We start from the raw sequence: 16,592 nt of genomic DNA on the forward strand, positions 1-16,592 counted from the left end.
CAGCGCCTACAGAAGTGCCCAGTTTGGGGGCAGTGAAGAAGGAAAGTTTACTCAGTGCAAACCGCTCAGTCGTTGTGGGAACGCTTAATAGTGTTACAGCTCAATTATGAAGCAGCACAGCGTGGCTGCAGGACAGCCTGGGACCCGCAGGCCCCTCTCCCGCTAGGAGCTCTGCTCTGCTCCGCTCTGCTCTGCTCCAGCGAGACAGTCTCATGGATTCAACTCCAGCCAGGGACAGTGTTCAGTCTTCGGTGGGAAGGGAACGTGCCCTCCTGGAGCTAGAGGGGAGGTGGTTTATATGGACAGAAATCCTCACTCCTGAACAGATTGGTCTGTCCTCATGCAAATGAGAACTCCAAATCGTCATAGTTTGACTGGCCCAAAAAGCACCGTCCGGATTGGCCTGAAGGGAGCCTCTGCTTGGTTAGTGGAGATGGGGTGGAGGGAGAATATAGCTATACAGCTGCACAGCTCCGATTGGATGGGAAGCCTCCGCCCTATTGGTTGAAATGCTATTCCAGGAACTCCTTTTCAGGGCTGGCTCAGATGACACAAACTCAGTGCAGGCTCCTCCCTGAAGTATAGTTTGTGAGAGGTCCCTGTATGCAAATGGTTGTTAGGCTCTGCTTATTAATTTTTTTAATTTGAGCTCCATTAGCCACCAAGAGCCCTTTTTAGTAAGTATCTTCTTTCTCAGGGTCCACATATATTGATTTTTTTAATTAAACAATATTTCTAAACTTTAAAAAAATTGTAATAAATTGTGAGAGTCTGTGCAAACATTAAAGTCATCTGTAAATATAATTTTAAATTCTTTACAACTGTCTCCTTTTTCAGCCTGGCAAAGTCTCCCAGGCCAGTGCTGGGTAGCAAGAGTGTTAGTTTGCTGGGGCTGCCATAACAGCCTACCAGGACCTGGGAGGCCTATACAGCGTAGATTCATTGTCTCACAGTCTGAGGGGAGAGTCTGAGGTCCCGGTGATGGCAGTGTTCGTCCTTCTGGGGGAGAATCTGTTCCCGCCTCTCCCCTTGCTCTGGGGCCTCGGGCATTCTGTGGCTCTACTGTCCTTCCTCCTGTGTATCCATCTCTGTGCCTAAATCCCCCCTTTTTCTAAGGACACCAGTCCCATTGGATCAGGGCCCACCTAATGACCTCATCTTAATCTGACCATATGTAGGGACCCTATTGCCACAAAGGGTCATCCTCACAGGACTGGAAGGCAGGACTTCATATTTAGGGGAACATAATGTAATCCTTAACAGACGGTGATAATCTTGTTCTTTGTTTTCTGTTTTTTCTCTTTTAACTTGTAAACATGGTGTGCTAATTAATATTTAATACTTTTGAATATGAGTAAGAATGATTGATTATTTTTCCTTTTCCTACATCCTTATCTGGTTTGGATATCAAAGTTATACTTTATGCTGGCTTTATAAAATGAAGTGGGATACGTTCCCTCATTTGAATTTGTTTTCCTAGAGTTGGCAGCGTGCCGTGGGAAGTAGCGGGACCTCTGAAAGCCTAGATGGCTGTGGTGAGGAACACAGAAAACGTTTTCTGGAGCTTTGGGTGGTATAAAAAGCTGCTGCCAGGCCCATGTAGCCCGGAGAACAGCATTGCTGTAGAGCTGAGGCTTGGGAATCATGAAGAGCCGCAGGGAAGCTGCCCCAGCGACATGTTCTTTTATCAGTGGCGACAGGTGTGAATTAAAAGGAAATTTTCTGGCCCTGACCAGTTTGGCTCAGCGGACAGAGCCTCAGCCTGAGGACTGAAGGGTCCCAGGTTCGATTCCAGCCAACGGCACGTACCTTGGTTGCAGGCACATCCCTGGTGTGCAGGGGGCAGCTGACCGATGTTTCTCTTTCATCGATGTTTTTAGCTCTCTTTCTCCTCTATAAAAATAAATAAAAAATATATTTTTTTTAAAAAAGAAGAGAAAAGGTAAAGTTTCTGTGTACAACTGTAGAAGAAAATTAGTATTTTCAAAGACACTCTGATTCTCGTTGTCGCCAGTGGCAATGTGCATACTTGTATTTGGAAGAAAATAATTACTAATATTTTCATTTTGGGCCTTAGCACATGCTGCTTTATGTTGTTACTTGATTGTTTTTCTAGTCCTGTCTCCTTAATGAGATTGGGAGACTCTAGGGATATGGAAGTGTTTCCTGAAATTTTATTTTACACACTTAGAGGTGCTTGTTGTATGTGTAGAACCTTTTTTTAAAAACTGTTGTCCATGAATGTACTATTTTTAAGTCTCTTTCCCTGACTAGGTATATACTTTGGAATTTTGAGAAAAATATTAAAATGTTGATCTTTTATTTTTTTATTTTTTATTTTTTATTTTTTTATTTTTATTTATTTATTTATTTATTTATTTATTTATTTTTTTTACATATTTTAATGATTTTTTTTTGCCCCCTTCCCTCCCTCCCCCAAAAATGTTGATCTTTTAAATATAACCTTGCTTTAAAGGTGACATTCTAACAAAAAGTTAGTTTAAACTTCAGGTCAGTTTGAGATCACACAATAAAATGTAAATTGTACACCTTAGAGAAATTTTTAATTTTATTACCATGTTAAAACCTTTCAATTCAGCCCCTAGTAAGTTGGATTTAATAATAATACAGGTTTGACCAAAAGTCTATCTTTTATGATTCATATTTAATCTAAGTAAATTTATCACGTGAACTAGATCATGGAGAAAATTTCTCCACTGCCTAGAGGAATAAACCCTTTTTAATACCAGATTGTTACCTTTCCCTTACCTCTGTGCAGTTCTGTTTTGGCAGCTGTGACGTTAATAACAGGATTGTGGGTAGTCACCGTGCTGTGCTTTAGGTCTCTAGGAATTATTCATCTCCCCGTTCCAGGTTCCTGCCCTTAAACACCATCTCCCCCCCCTCCCCACTCCTCAGCTCCTGGTAACCACCGTATATGTGACAACATCTTTATCCAGTCATCTGCTGACGCTTTGAGATCTTATTGTAATGTTCTGTGGATATACACCAGAAACAGGAAACGGAACTGCTGGGTCACATGGCAGTTCTGTTTTTACTTTCCTAGGAACTCCACACTGGGATCCATGTGGCTGCCCCGATTCACATCCCCCCCGCAGTGCCTACGGTTCCTCTGCCGCTACATCCTTGCCAGCATTTGTTATCTCTGGTCTTCTAGATGATAGCCCTGTGGCAGGGGTTTTGGTTTGCATTTCCCTGATAATTACTGATGTGTGTGTTTTCATGTGCCAGTTGGGCATTGAATGTCTTCTTTGGGAAATATCTTCTATTTATTTCTCTGGCCACTTCTATGGGCTGTTTTTAAAAAATTAGTAATTTTGAGAGAGAAAAGAAGGGAGAGGGGAAGAGAGAGAGAAACATCGATGAGAGAGAAACATCGAGCAGCTGCCTCCTGCATACCCCTGACTGGGGATGTGCCCGCAACCAAGGTATATGCCCTTGATCGGAATCGAACCTGGGACCTTTCAGTCCACAGGCCGATGCTCTATCCACTGAGCCAAACTGGTTTCAGCTGATTTCTGATGTTTTCTAACATTGTTATGTTTGTTTGTTTTTTAATATATTTTATTTGATTTTTTACAGAGAGGAAGAGAGAGGGATAGAGTTAGAAACATTGATGAGAGAGAAACATCGATCAGCTGCCTCCTGCACACCCCCTACTGGGGATGTGCCCGCAACCAAGGTACATGCCCTTGACCGGAATCGAACCTGGGACCTTTCAGTCCGCAGACCGACGCTCTATCCACTGAGCCAAACCGGTTTCGGCACATTGTTATGTTTCTAATGTTATATCTCTAAAGTTAATATCTAATATTTGTGATCTTACTAATGCCGACTTACTATTTTCTGGTTGTTTTGTGTTTTATTGTTCCCTTTTCTTCAGTTTCTGCCTCCCTTTGTAAATTGGTGATTTTCCACGGTGATATGCTCTGCATCTCCATTATTTCCTGTGCATCTGCCCTACATTTTGGCTTTGTGGTACCACGAAGCTTACAAAGACATAACATAGTAACTGCCCATTCTAAGCTCCTAGCAATTCAACTTAGACCATCTACAAAAGCCCCACCCTTTCACTCCCCTTTTTATAGTTTTGATGTCATCACTCACCTCTTTCATTCGTTAACAGGTAATAGCTGTAATTATTGTAATACTACTTCCTTTGACCTTTATGCTGTGTTACGTGGTTGGTCCATCTCCCTGTTCGTACTGAGTTCTCTAAGTTTGACTACGCGCACCTCTACTGGTCTTTGTGTCTTTATGTACATCCTCATGTTGCTGGTGAGCGTCTTTTCACTTCAGCTTAAAGAACTCCTTTCAGCATTTCGCTCGTTCGTTCGTTCTTTCTCTCTCTCTCTCTCTCTCTCTCTCTCTCTCTCTCGTGGGAGGGAGGGGGAAAGATACGAGAAAGATACATGGATTGGTTGCCTCCCACAGGAACCCTGGGCTGGGGATCCAACCTGCTACCAGGGTATGTGCCCTTGACTGGAATTAAACCCTAACCCATGGCCTAAACAGTTTGGCTCAGTGAGAGCGTCAGCCTGCGGACTAAAGGGACCCAGGTTTGATTGTGGTCAAGGGTATGTACCTTGGTTGTGGGCATATCCCCAGTAGGGAGTGTACAGGAGGCAGCTGATTGATGTTTCTAAGTCTCTATCCCTCTCCATTTCTCTCTGTAAAAAAAAATAAAATAAAATATACTTTAAAAAAAAAATAAACCCTAACCCTTCAGTGCATAGGCCAATGCTCTAACTACTGAGCAGTGCTGGCCAGGGCTCTGTTAGCGTTTCTTGCAAGGCTGGTCCAGTGATGGTTTTGTTTGGGAAAGCCTTTACCTCTCCATGTCGGAAGGATAACTGCCAGGCAGAGTTTTCTTGGCTGGCAATTTTTATCCTTCGTCACTTCAAATATTCCTCCTCTCTCCTGGCTTGTAGGGTTTCTGCAGGGAAATCTGCTGATAACCTAATAGGGTTTTTTGTTTGTAGGTTATGGTGTCCCCTCCCCACCCAGCCACTTCTAGATTAGTTTTGTTTTGGGCAGTTTCTTATGTGTCTTGGAATTTTTTTTTTTTTAATTGAGATAATAGGGTGATTTATTAGCTTTCTGAGCTTTGATATCCAGTTGTCTTCCTGGGTTTAAGAAATTATCAGCTATTATTTCATATATAACTAGTGGTCTGGTGCACGAAGTTCGTGCACATTAAAAGGGGGCCCAGAGTCAAGTCCCCACCCACTCACATGTGCCTCAAAATCATGTGAGACCCAGACTTGGTCAAAACCCCCACATTGGGTTAGATCCAGGCCCGGTCAGTGGCACTGCTGCGAAGGGGGCATAGCCTCAGCTCCCCTGGCCTAGCACTGCGACAGGGGGCGTGGCCTGAGGTCCCCCTGATGGGGCAGGGGGCGTGCCTTGAGGATCCCCAGTCAAGCCCCACCAGGCAAGGGACATGGCCTGAGATCTCCTGTCAAGCCCTGCTGGGTGAGGGGCACAGCCTGAGTTCCCCCAGCCCAGCACTGGGGGTGCAGCTTGAGGTCCCCCGTCAAGCCCCGCTGGGTGGGGGCGTGGCCTGAGGGCCCCAGCCTGGCACTGGGCAGGGGGAGCAGCCTGAGAGCCCCTAGCCCAGCACCAGGATGGGAAGCGCACTTTGGGGTTCCCTGTCAAGCCCCTTAGGGGCGGGGAAAGCAAAGCCTCGGGTCCCTGCTGATTGCTCTTTAATGGCCTCCGCTGTAGGTGCAGCCACTTTTGTGATGGAATGACGATCAATTAGCATATTCCTTCATTATCAGATAGGATAATTTTTAAAAATTGATTTAAGAGAGGAGAGAGAGATAGAAACATCAATGATGAGAGAGAATCATTGATCGGTTGCCTCCTGCACGCCCCCTACTGGGGATTGAGCACACAACCCGGGCATGTGCCCTGACCGGGAATTGAACCGTGCCATCCTAGTTCATAGGTCGATGCTCAGCCACTGAGCCATGCCAACCCGGCTCAACTATTATCTCTTTTAATATATTGCCTGCTCCTTTCTAAATTCTTCTGGAATCCCATTGATCACATATGCTTTTTTCACTCTTCATTCTTCTTTCTTTGATCTCCCCTGACTGTTATTTCACAGTTCCTGTCCTCTAGCTCACTCACTCCACCTTCCATTTGCTCTGCAGATGCCTCTGTTGCACTTTTCATCTCACTCTGAGTTCTTGAGCTCCAGAATTTCTGTGATTTCTATCCCTTTGGTTAAAACGCTCATTTTGATCATGTATGTATTTTTTGACAATTTGGTGAATTGACTGAGTTTTGTCAGGACAGCAATTTTGAATGCTTTTTCAGCTAGGTCACACATTCTGTGCCTTTGAACTCGGTGGAGAATTGTTTGTTTTGTTTTGTTTTGCAATGACATGATGTCTTGATTTTTCATGTTCCTTGCAGGTTTTCATTGCTGTTTTCACATTTGAAGCAGCAGACCCCTCCTGCATCTGTGCTAGTTAGCTTCTATGGGGTATTCTGTTTGATGGTGCTACATCACCTGGGTTTTCTCCCTCTCTCTGGGGGCACCTCCTGCATTCTTCATTTCCCTCCTGTGACTGAATCCTCCAGCTTTTATGGCTTCTCTGGTTCTCATAACTCGCTGCAAACCTCTCTTGTTTCCCAGAAGGTGGTGGTATAGCTCCAGTATGTGGTCGCTCCCCTGCCCGCTTTCTGAGTGGGCTCCTGTCTGCCGGGGTGTTCTCTCTCTCTCTCTCTCTCTCTCTCTCTCTCTCTCTCTCTCTCTCTCTCTCTCTCTCTCTCTCTCCCTCTCTCTGCACACAGAGCACACAGGAGCTGGCACAGAGGGTGGGGAGGGGGGCTCAGTGCTCAGGCGCCGGGGGTGCCTGCAGACCCAGGGGGAGATGCCTGGGTGTGAGACACCCAGAGGCTGGCGATGGGCTTCCTTCTGCATCTGATTCCTTTCATTCCCTTTGAAATTCCCATCTGCCTCTTTCCAGCCCTTGGTCCTCCCAGTCACGGAGGTCCTGCTGGCGTCTCCAGCCTCTTCCTGCACAGCAGGCAGCCGGCACTCACTCACCGCCGTCCTGTCCTTTCCTCCCGGCCGGGTGGCCACGGCGGGAAGGTCCCCCAGGCAGTTTCCGCAGGTGGTGCTGGAAGTTTCCCTCCGCTGCCTCTGCTGTCACCAGCTCCGTGTGGTTGGTTTGTTTGTTTTGCTCTCGTGCAGTGGTTCCCAGCCTGTGTTTGTCCACGTCCCACCCCAGCATCTCTGAAATCCTGATGCCTCCTCGCCCCCTGGTTTTCACTCCAGCCGTGGGGAGGGGTCAGGGAGGCTGTACTGAGTTTGTCTGCCTGTCACTGCGGGTCTGGGTGGGTGTCCGCCCCGTCCCACCGCACCCACAGGGAGCGTTTGTTTGCGGACGGCTGTCTAATTTGTTGTTTAGAACGGGCAAGAAGGAACGTCTCACTCTGCTGTGTTATTGGCAGCATTCTCCTGCGTTTTATAAGTTGCCATTTAATTATTAAAGCAGGCCCCTCACTTAAAGGCCTAGAGTGGGACACTTATTTTTAGCAAGACTTGAGTCACTGATTACCACGTAATGAAACAATATTGCATGTCTTTTTAAACATTATAGAAATAGGACTTTTTAACAAACTGAAGTTCCTTTTAACAACTGTCTCCTCTCCTTTCCTTCGCCGTCCACCCCAGGATTTAGGCTGAATACGAGGTGTGTGGTTGCTTTCCGCATACACTTGGCCTCGGGTTGAACTGTGTGGGTCCGCTTATGCTGGATTTTCCTCAGGGGACCCTCCGTCCACTGGGCCTGTGCAGTTCAAACCCGTATTGTCCAAGGACCGGCTGGCGGCCGGGAGTCCGCGTGTGCCGAGGGCACTTTGATTTCTGTGGATTTTCAGCTACGTGGGGGGCAGGCACCCCAAACCCCATGTTGTTCAAGGCCATGCTGTATTCTTTACGGCAAACGTCTTTGTTTGCCTCTTTGCTGGGTAGAGGTTAGAGACTAGAATATGGACAATAATCCTAGTTAAATGGCGGAGTGGGAGTCGGTGCCTGCAGCCTGCCCCTCGGCCGCAGGTTTCACTCCCAGAGGAGGGCCGCCCCTGCGCCCGCCACGGGGAAGGACTGTCGGTGTGACTGCACTGAGCTTACGTTCCAGCGTCTGTCTGTCATTCGTCAGGATTTCCGTGGAAGCAGCCGTGTCAGGGTGGGTTTGTGATGCCGCTTGGTCACGGCACGTGGGCTGTGATGTGTAAACTTGTCCTACCAAAGCCTCTTCCCAGCCCGAGGCTTTCCCGGGCCCGGGGTGTGACCCCGAGAGATGGATGGAGGACCCCCCTCCGAGGCCGCTGAGCGCCTTTCCCAGCGCCGTGAGGACGGGCCCCTGTAAATGAAATGACTGCATTCCAGTCTGTCAGTCAGGGCCACGGGCCGCCAGCTCAGGGCCGCGGACAGAGCGCTGGCTCTTGGAGCAGGTGTGGGTGGTCACGTGTGTGCAGGTGTGTGATGTGCAGGTGTGGGTGGTCACGTGTGTGCAGGTGTGTGATGTGCAGGTGTGGGTGTTCACGTGTGTGCAGGTGTGTGATGTGCAGGTGTGGGTGGTCACGTGTGTGCAGGTGTGTGATGTGCAGGTGTGGGTGGTCACGTGTGGGCAGGCGTGTGATGTGCAGGTGTGGGTGGTCACGTGTGGGCAGGTGTGTGATGTGCAGGTGTGGGTGGTCACGTGTGGGCAGGTGTGTGATGTGCAGGTGTGGGTGGTCACGTGTGGGCAGGCGTGTGATGTTCCCCTCAGGTCATGTAGCTCCCCCAGGCCGAGTAGCTACGGTACTAAGTGACAGGCAGGGACAGGGAGAAGCTGAGGTGCCAGTGGGATCCTTGCCCCAGCCCTGGGCCCTCTGACCACAGAGGGGAAGCGGAGGCTCCCGTGTGTAGAGTCGCCCCCCAGTGGACGGGGTAAGAAATTAGAGCAGTCTAAAATCTGAGTTGATTCCTACCCTCCCCCGATGCATACATCTCTCCTGAACATTTCCAAGGACTCGTCCAGCTTTTGCAAGGAGGTTAAGGAAGTTATTTCGCAGGAGGCACCGGGTCCGGGGCAGCTTGCCGCGGCAGACAGTTCTCGAAGCCTCCCGCTCAGTCCCCTGCAGCCCTCGGAGCGTGCTCCCTCCCGCGTGAGGGTGGCAGGGACGGAGGTCAGGACAGGCCCCCTTGCCTCTGCCCTCGTGTAGTGAAAGCTCAGCCCTTCAGGGAGGAGGAAGCCAGGCGAGCGTGGGCAGCCTGTGCTCATTGGGAGGGACCGGTACCTTGCCAGCCCTCCCTAAGATGCGGGATGTGCCCATCTTTCCTCCACGTGGACACTCTCTCTCTGGGAGACACACTCTCTCTGCGGGACACTCTCTCTGGGGACACACTCTCTCTGGGGACACACTCTCTCTGGGGGACACTCTCTCTAGGGGACACTCTCGCTGGGGGACACTCTCTCTGGGGGACATTCTCTGGGGGACACACTCTCTCTGGGGACACACTCTCTCTGGGGGACACACTCTCTCTGGGGGACACTCTCTCTAGGGGACACTCTCGCTGGGGGACACTCTCTCTCTGGGGGACACTCTTTCTGGGGGACACACTCTCTCTGGGGACACTCTCTCTCTGGGGGACACTCTCTCTGGGGGACACTCTCTCTGGGGGACACACTCTCTCTGGGGGACACACTCTCTCGGGACACACTCTCTGGGGACACACTCTCTCTGGGGGGGACACTCTCTATTGGGGACACACTCTCTCTGGGGGACACACTCTCTCTGGGGATACACTTTCTCTGGGGGGGACACTCTCTATGGGGGACACTCTCTCTGGGGGACACACTCTCTCTGGGGGACACACTCTGGGGGACACACTCTCTCTGGGGAACACACTCTCTCTGGGGACACATTCTCTCTGGGGGACACACTCTCTCTGGGGGACACACTCTCTCTGGGGCACACTCTCTCTGGGGGACACACTCTCTCTGGGGGACACACTCTGGGGGACACACTCTCTCTGGGGACACATTCTCTCTGGGGGACACACTAGCTCTGGGGGACACACTCTCTCTGGGGCACACTCTCTCTGGGGGACACACTCTCTCTGGGGGACACTCTCTCTGGGGGACACACTCTCTCTGGGGGACACTCTCTCTGGGGGACACACTTTCTCTGGGGACACACTCTCTGGGGACACACTCTCTCTGGGGGACACTCTCTCTGGGGGACACACTCTCTCTGGGGGACACACTCTCTCTGGGGGACACACTCTGGGGGACACACTCTTTCTGGGGAACACACTCTCTCTGGGGACACATTCTCTCTGGGGGACACACTAGCTCTGGGGGACACACTCTCTCTGGGGCACACTCTCTCTGGGGGACACACTCTCTCTGGGGGACACACTCTGGGGGACACACTCTCTCTGGGGAACACACTCTCTCTGGGGACACACTCTCTCTGGGGGACACACTCTCTCTGGGGGACACTCTCTCTGGGGGACACACTCTCTCTGGGGGACACTCTCTCTGGGGGACACACTCTCTCTGGGGACACACTCTCTGGGGGACACTCTCTCTGGGGGACTCTTTCTCTGGGGGACACACTCTCTCTGGGGGACACACTCTCTCTGGGGACACACTCTCTCTGGAGGACACTCTCTCTCTGGAGGACACACTCTCTCTGGGGGACACACTCTCTCTGGGGGACACACTCTCTCTGGAGGACACACTCTCCCTGGGGGACACACTCTCCCTGGGGGACACTCTCTCCCTGGGGGACACACTCGCTCTGGGGGGGACACTCTCTCTGGGGGACACACTCTCTCTGGAGACCTCGGTGGTGCCTGACACGGGCACCCTCACAGGGAAGAATCCGAGGAAGCGAGTGTGGTTCTGCCCAGTGTTCCTGCCAAGGCCCAGGGGGCAGGAACATGTATGCGTCCCACCATTCACCACATGCCGAACTCATGGCCGGGCCGGGATGGTCGTTCCTGCCTTTTACACAGTTTCATGTTGTCTGTGGGGAGAACGTGTGCTTGCCTTCTGCTCACAGGTGTGTCTCCTCTGAGCGCGAGGAAGCCCACGTGGACCGCAGCACCCTCCCCTCTTGGATGGATGAGCGCTGGCCCTCCTGCTGGCCTCTCCACTGGTCTGGGGCCGTGGTCGGCAAACTGCGGCTCGAGAGCCACATGCTGCTCTTTGGCCCCTTGAGTGTGGCTCTTCCACAAAATACCACGGCCTGGGCGAGTCCACTTTGAAGAAGTGGCGTTAGAAGAAGTTTAAGTTTAAAAAATATGGCTCTCAGAAGAAATGTCAGTGATAGTACTGTTGATAGTTGGCTCTGTTGACTACTGAGCTTGCCGACCACTGGTCTGGGGGGAGGAGGCACGTGGGAACCCTGCGCCTTCAGGTTCTAACAGAGTGAACGCTGCGCTTTCCTCTCCCTGCCGTGGTGACTGAGGGGTCAGCGCGTGCTTGCTGTGCTGGGAAACGGCTCTGCTCGCTCCCGTCGGTAAGCACTGTCTCCCGTCCTCTCCCTGCAGGCCAGCGGGCATGATGGGCACCAAGGCCTTCACGCTGGTGTCCGCCGTGGAGCGGGAGCTGCTGATGGGCGACAAGGAGCGCGTCAGCATCGAGTGCGTGGAGTGCTGCGGCAAGAACCTGTACGTGGGCACCAACGACTGCTCCATCCACCACTTCCTGCTGGAGGAGCAGAGCCTGCCGGCCGGCACCGCCGCCTTCACGGCCACCAAGCAGCTGCAGCGGCACCTGGGCCTGCGCAAGCCGGTGAGCGAGCTGCGCGCCGCCTCGGCCCTGCACAGGCTGCTGGTGCTGTGCGACTGCTCCATCTCCCTGGTGCACATGCTGAGCCTGGAGCCGGTGCCCTCGGGCGCCCGCATCAAGGGCGCCGTGGCCTTGGCCCTGAACGAGAACCCGGTGAGCGGGGACCCGTTCTGCGTGGAGGTCTGCACCATCTCCGTGAAGCGCCGCACCGTGCAGGTGTTCCTGGTGTACGAGGACCGGGTCCAGATCGTCCGCGAGGTGTCCACGCCGGAGCAGCCCCTGGCGGTGGCCGTGGACGGCCACTTCCTGTGCCTGGCCCTGACCACGCAGTACATCATCCTCAACTACAGCACGGGCGCCGCCCAGGACCTGTTTCCCTACTGCAGCGAGGAGAAGCGCCCCATCGTCAAGCGGATCGGGCGGCAGGAGTTCCTGCTGGCGGGCCCGGGAGGACTGGGTGAGCTCCTGCTGGCACCCGCTGCCCTCGCTCCGCCTGCCCATTCTCTGCAGTTACCTCCACAACTTCACGCTGACATCAGGGTGGTCACGTAGCCAGTGTCTTTTAAATTATTTTCCAATTCCAGTTCACATTCCATATTACTTTGTCTTAGTGTCCGGTGTACAGCATCGCACGCGGTTAGACAGCCATGTATTATACTTTACAAAGTAGACCCTGGTATCTCACACAGCCACCTGGCACCTTGCATAGTTATTATAACACTAGAGACCCGGTGCACGAATTCCTGGCCTGCGGGATCAGCCCAGACTGGCTCTCTCTCCAACATCCCTCGAGGGGTCCTGAATTGCAAGAGGGTGCAGGCCAGATAGGGGGACCCCACTGATGCATGATTGAGGCCAGGGAGGGACATAGAAGGTTGGACAGCCAGGGAGGGGCCACGGGAGGGCCCCAGGCATGTCTGACCCGACTTGCTCAGTCCCGATTGGCCGGATCCCAGCCTTCCAAGCTAACCTACTGGTTGGAGTGTCTGCCCTCTGGTGATCAGTGCATGTCATAACAATTGGCTGACCAGGCACTTAATATATTAGGCTTTTATTACATAGGCTTATTGACTGTTTTCCTGTGCTGTGCCTCACAGCCTGTGACTGTTTTCTAACTGCCAATCTGCACTTCTCAATCCCTTCACCTTTTTCATCAAGTTCCCCAGCCCCCCTCCCCTCTGACAACACGCAGTCTGTATCTGTGAGTCTGTGTCTGTTTTATTTGTTCTCTAGTTTTATGTTGTATTGATATGGAGCCAGATTTGCTCTGGGAAGAAGATTCCTTTAAGTAAATAACTGTAAAATAAAGGTCCGCAGCCTTCCGGGTAAGATTTCCTCTGGTGCATGGGGGTGTCATGGATTGTCTTTGCTCTTCAGTCTCTAAAGGATTTCAGTAGCTCACCAATAGGTCTTTTCAGATGCAGAGACTCAGTGTTACTGACACAATTTTCTCTTAATTGACTGAGATTTCATCCCGGCAAGAAAGATCTAGTAGCCAGCACCTTGAGAGGGCTGTGGGGGTTTTGTAAGGTCTTCCTCATTCTCTGCCCTGCCACGCTGAAGCTAAGAATCAAAGCTACCGACTTCAGTGGCAACCTGTGATGTTTACTTCCGCAGGGTGGCTCCCCCAGGGTGTGGGCAGGGGTGTGAGGTGTGGGTGTGTGAGGTGCAGGTGTGGGTGGCTCCCTCAGGGTGTGAGGTGTGGGTGTGTGAGGTGCGGGTGTGGGTGGCTCCCTCAGGGTGTGGACAGGGGTGTGAGGTGCGGGTGTGTGAGGTGCAGGTGTGGGTGTCTCCCCCAGGGTGTTGGCAGGGGTGTGAGGTGGGGGTGTGGGTGGCTCCCTCAGGGTGTGGGCAGGGGTGTGAGGTGCGGGTGTGGGTGTCTCCCCCAGGGTGTGGGCAGGGGTATGAGGTGCGGGTGTGGGTGTCTCCCTCAGGGTGTGAGGTGTGGGGGTGTGAGGTGCAGGTGTGGGTGTCTCCCCCAGGGTGTGGGCAGGGTGTGAGGTGTGGGTGTGTGAGGTGCAGGTGTGGGTGTCTCCCCCAGGGTGTGGGCAGGGGTGTGAGGTGGGGGTGTGTGAGGTGCAGGTGTGGGTGGCTCCCTCAGGGTGTGGTCAGGGGTGTGAGGTGGGGGTGTATGATGTGCAGGTGTGGGTGGCTCCCTCAGGGTGTGGGCAGGGGTGTGAGGTGGGGGTGTGGGTGGCTTCCTCAGGGTGTGGGCAGGGGTGTGAGGTGCAGGTGTGGGTGTCTCCCCCAGGGTGTGGGCAGGAGTGTGAGGTGCGAGTGTGTGAGGTGCAGGTGTGGGTGGCTCCCTCAAGGTGTGGGCAGAGGTGTGAGGTGCAGGTGTGGGTGGCTCCCTCAGGGTGTGGGCTGGGGTGTGAGGTGGGGGTGTGGGTGGCTCCCTCAGGGTGTGAGGTGTGGGTGTGTGAGGTGCGGGTGTGGGTGGCTCCCTCAGGGTGTGGACAGGGGTGTGAGGTGTGGGTGTGTGAGGTGCGGGTGTGGGTGTCTCCCCCAGGGTGTGAGGTGTGGGTGTGTGAGGTGCAGGTGTGGGTGTCTCCCCCAGGGTGTGGGCAGGGGTGTGAGGTGTAGGTGTGTGAGGTGCAGGTGTGGGTGTCTCCCCCAGGGTGTTGGCAGGGGTGTGAGGTGGGGGTGTGGGTGGCTCCCTCAGGGTGTGGGCAGGGGTGTGAGGTGGGGGTGTAGGTGGCTCCCTCAGGGTGTGGGCAGGGGTGTGAGGTGCAGGTGTGGGTGGCTTCCTCAGGGTGTGGGCAGGGGTGTGAGGTGCAGGTGTGGGTGGCTCCCTCAGGGTGTGCACAGTCTGTGGTGCTAGGGCTCTGTAATGTGCATGCACGTGTGTGAAAGTGTGTTAGTGTTCACTTTCCAGTTTGTGTGAGTCATTAATTCCAGGCCTAGACATTACAACTTCTGTTCAGTTTCTCTTATCTTTAGGTTCCCTCATCTTTCTCTTTTATTTTTCTTTAATTTTCTGTTGTAAAAGCTGGATCATTTCCATTGCATATTGTTGAATATGTGAGGCTGACTTTTGTGTCTCCTGCAAACTGGGAACAGGAGAGGTTTGGTCAGATTCAAGTGTCGTTTTTGCTGGTTTCTGAGGAGAGGCAAGACTTGCCGAAACCGGTTTGGCTCAGTGGATAGAGCATCGGCCTGCGGAATCAAAGGTCCCAGGTTCGATTCCGGTCAAGGGCATGTACCTTGGTTGTGGGTACATCCCCAGTAGGGGGTGTGCAAGAGGCAGCTGATCGATGATTCTCTCTCATCGATGTTTCTAACTCTCTATCACTCTCACTTCCTCTCTGAAAAATCAATAAAATATATATATATAAAAAAAGGCTTATTCATAGGCAGGGAACTTCTGTCAGGTAACTTCTGTCAGGTTACACACTTTCTTGTGATTGCGTCTGGGTTGTTAATAGTTATTGCTGAGTATTGCCTATGTATTTTTAAAAACAATATATTTTTTTATTGATTTCAGAGAGGAAGGGAGAGGGAGAGAAAGAGAGAAACATCAATGGTGAGAGAGAATCACTGATTGGCTGCCTCCTGCACACACACACACACACACACACACACACACACCCCCCCCGCACTGGGGATCGAGCTTGCAGCCTGGGCATGTACCCTTGGATAGAATGAACCTGGGACTCTTACGTCCACAGGCTGACACTCTGTCCACTGAGCCACACTGGCTAGGGCCTGCCTACATTTTTAAATCTACAAACTAGTGGCAACATTCTCGGTCTGTCCCTCCTTCACGTGTGAACTGTAGTTCCTTGAGGAAGAGAAATGCTTCTATTTGGGCAGGAGGAGGTTTTCAATAAGGTGTTCCCTCTGTCTTCCAGAAGTGACCTTTTAACATTATAATTAGGAACCACTGATTTTAATATATACAGTGTACTTGCAGCCAAGCCATCGTCCGTGTGGGCGTTTGTTAAGGTTGAAGGATAATCCCTTCCCATGGCCCTGCACTGTGACAGCTTCCTTGCCTTTAGGATGGCAAGGTGCTTCTAGTTCACCTGGCACTTTCTGCCCTAGACCAGTTTCCCACGTTGCCAAGGAGCCCTGCCGTTTAGAGACCACAGTCTGAGTGCCAGAGGAGCTTCTGGCTGTTGTTTCTAGGCCTCTTCAGTGGACAGAGCTTAGAAGTTTGTTTTTAAATGTTATTTATTCCATTTTATTGCTTTGAGAGAGAGGAAGGGAGAGAGAGAGAAACATCAGTGTGAGAGGTAACATCAATCGATTGCCTCCCATGTGTGCCTGAGTCAAACTCACCACATTTGGCAGTCTGTGGACACGGACTGTTCTGCCACTTGTTTACATCTTCCTCTCTCTCTCTTTTAGGTCTTGTAGTTTTCTGAGTACAGGTCTTTTATCTCCTTGGTTAAGTTTATTCCTAGTCGCATTGGACCATTTTTAATTAAATTCAAAATATCATGGCAGTTAACTAGTTAAAGTCCTCTAGAAAGTTTTAAAATATATTTATGTGTTTCTATATTGGACGCATATATGTTCACAGAATCCCTTTAGTATTACGTAGTGACCTATGTTGTCTCTTGTGATGGCCTTCATTTTGAAGTCTATTTTGTCAGATATGAGTATTGCTACCCAAGCTTTTTTTTCTTTTCTATTTGCATGGAAAGTTCTTTTCCATCGCTTCACTCTCATCCTGTGTGAATCTTTTTTTCTGAGCTGCGTCTCTAGTTGACAACATATAGTTGAGTCTTGTTTTTGTATCCATCCAGCTATGCCTTTTGA

General features: G+C 51.6%; 1 protein-coding gene across 1 annotated transcript in view; it reads left to right on the forward strand.

The window, feature by feature from the left end:
- Positions 1 to 16,592, forward strand: part of TGFBRAP1 (transforming growth factor beta receptor associated protein 1) — a 51,131-nt gene that overhangs the window by 9,464 nt on the left and 25,075 nt on the right. The window contains exon 2 of the mRNA XM_036454014.2: positions 11,588 to 12,285. Coding sequence (XP_036309907.1) covers positions 11,598 to 12,285 — 688 coding nt within the window. The 5' untranslated portion in view covers positions 11,588 to 11,597. The remainder of the gene's footprint in view (positions 1 to 11,587; positions 12,286 to 16,592) is intronic.

The sequence above is a fragment of the Pipistrellus kuhlii genome, unplaced genomic scaffold (assembly GCF_014108245.1).
Source record: "Pipistrellus kuhlii isolate mPipKuh1 unplaced genomic scaffold, mPipKuh1.p scaffold_m20_p_27, whole genome shotgun sequence".
NCBI lineage: Eukaryota > Metazoa > Chordata > Mammalia > Chiroptera > Vespertilionidae > Pipistrellus > Pipistrellus kuhlii.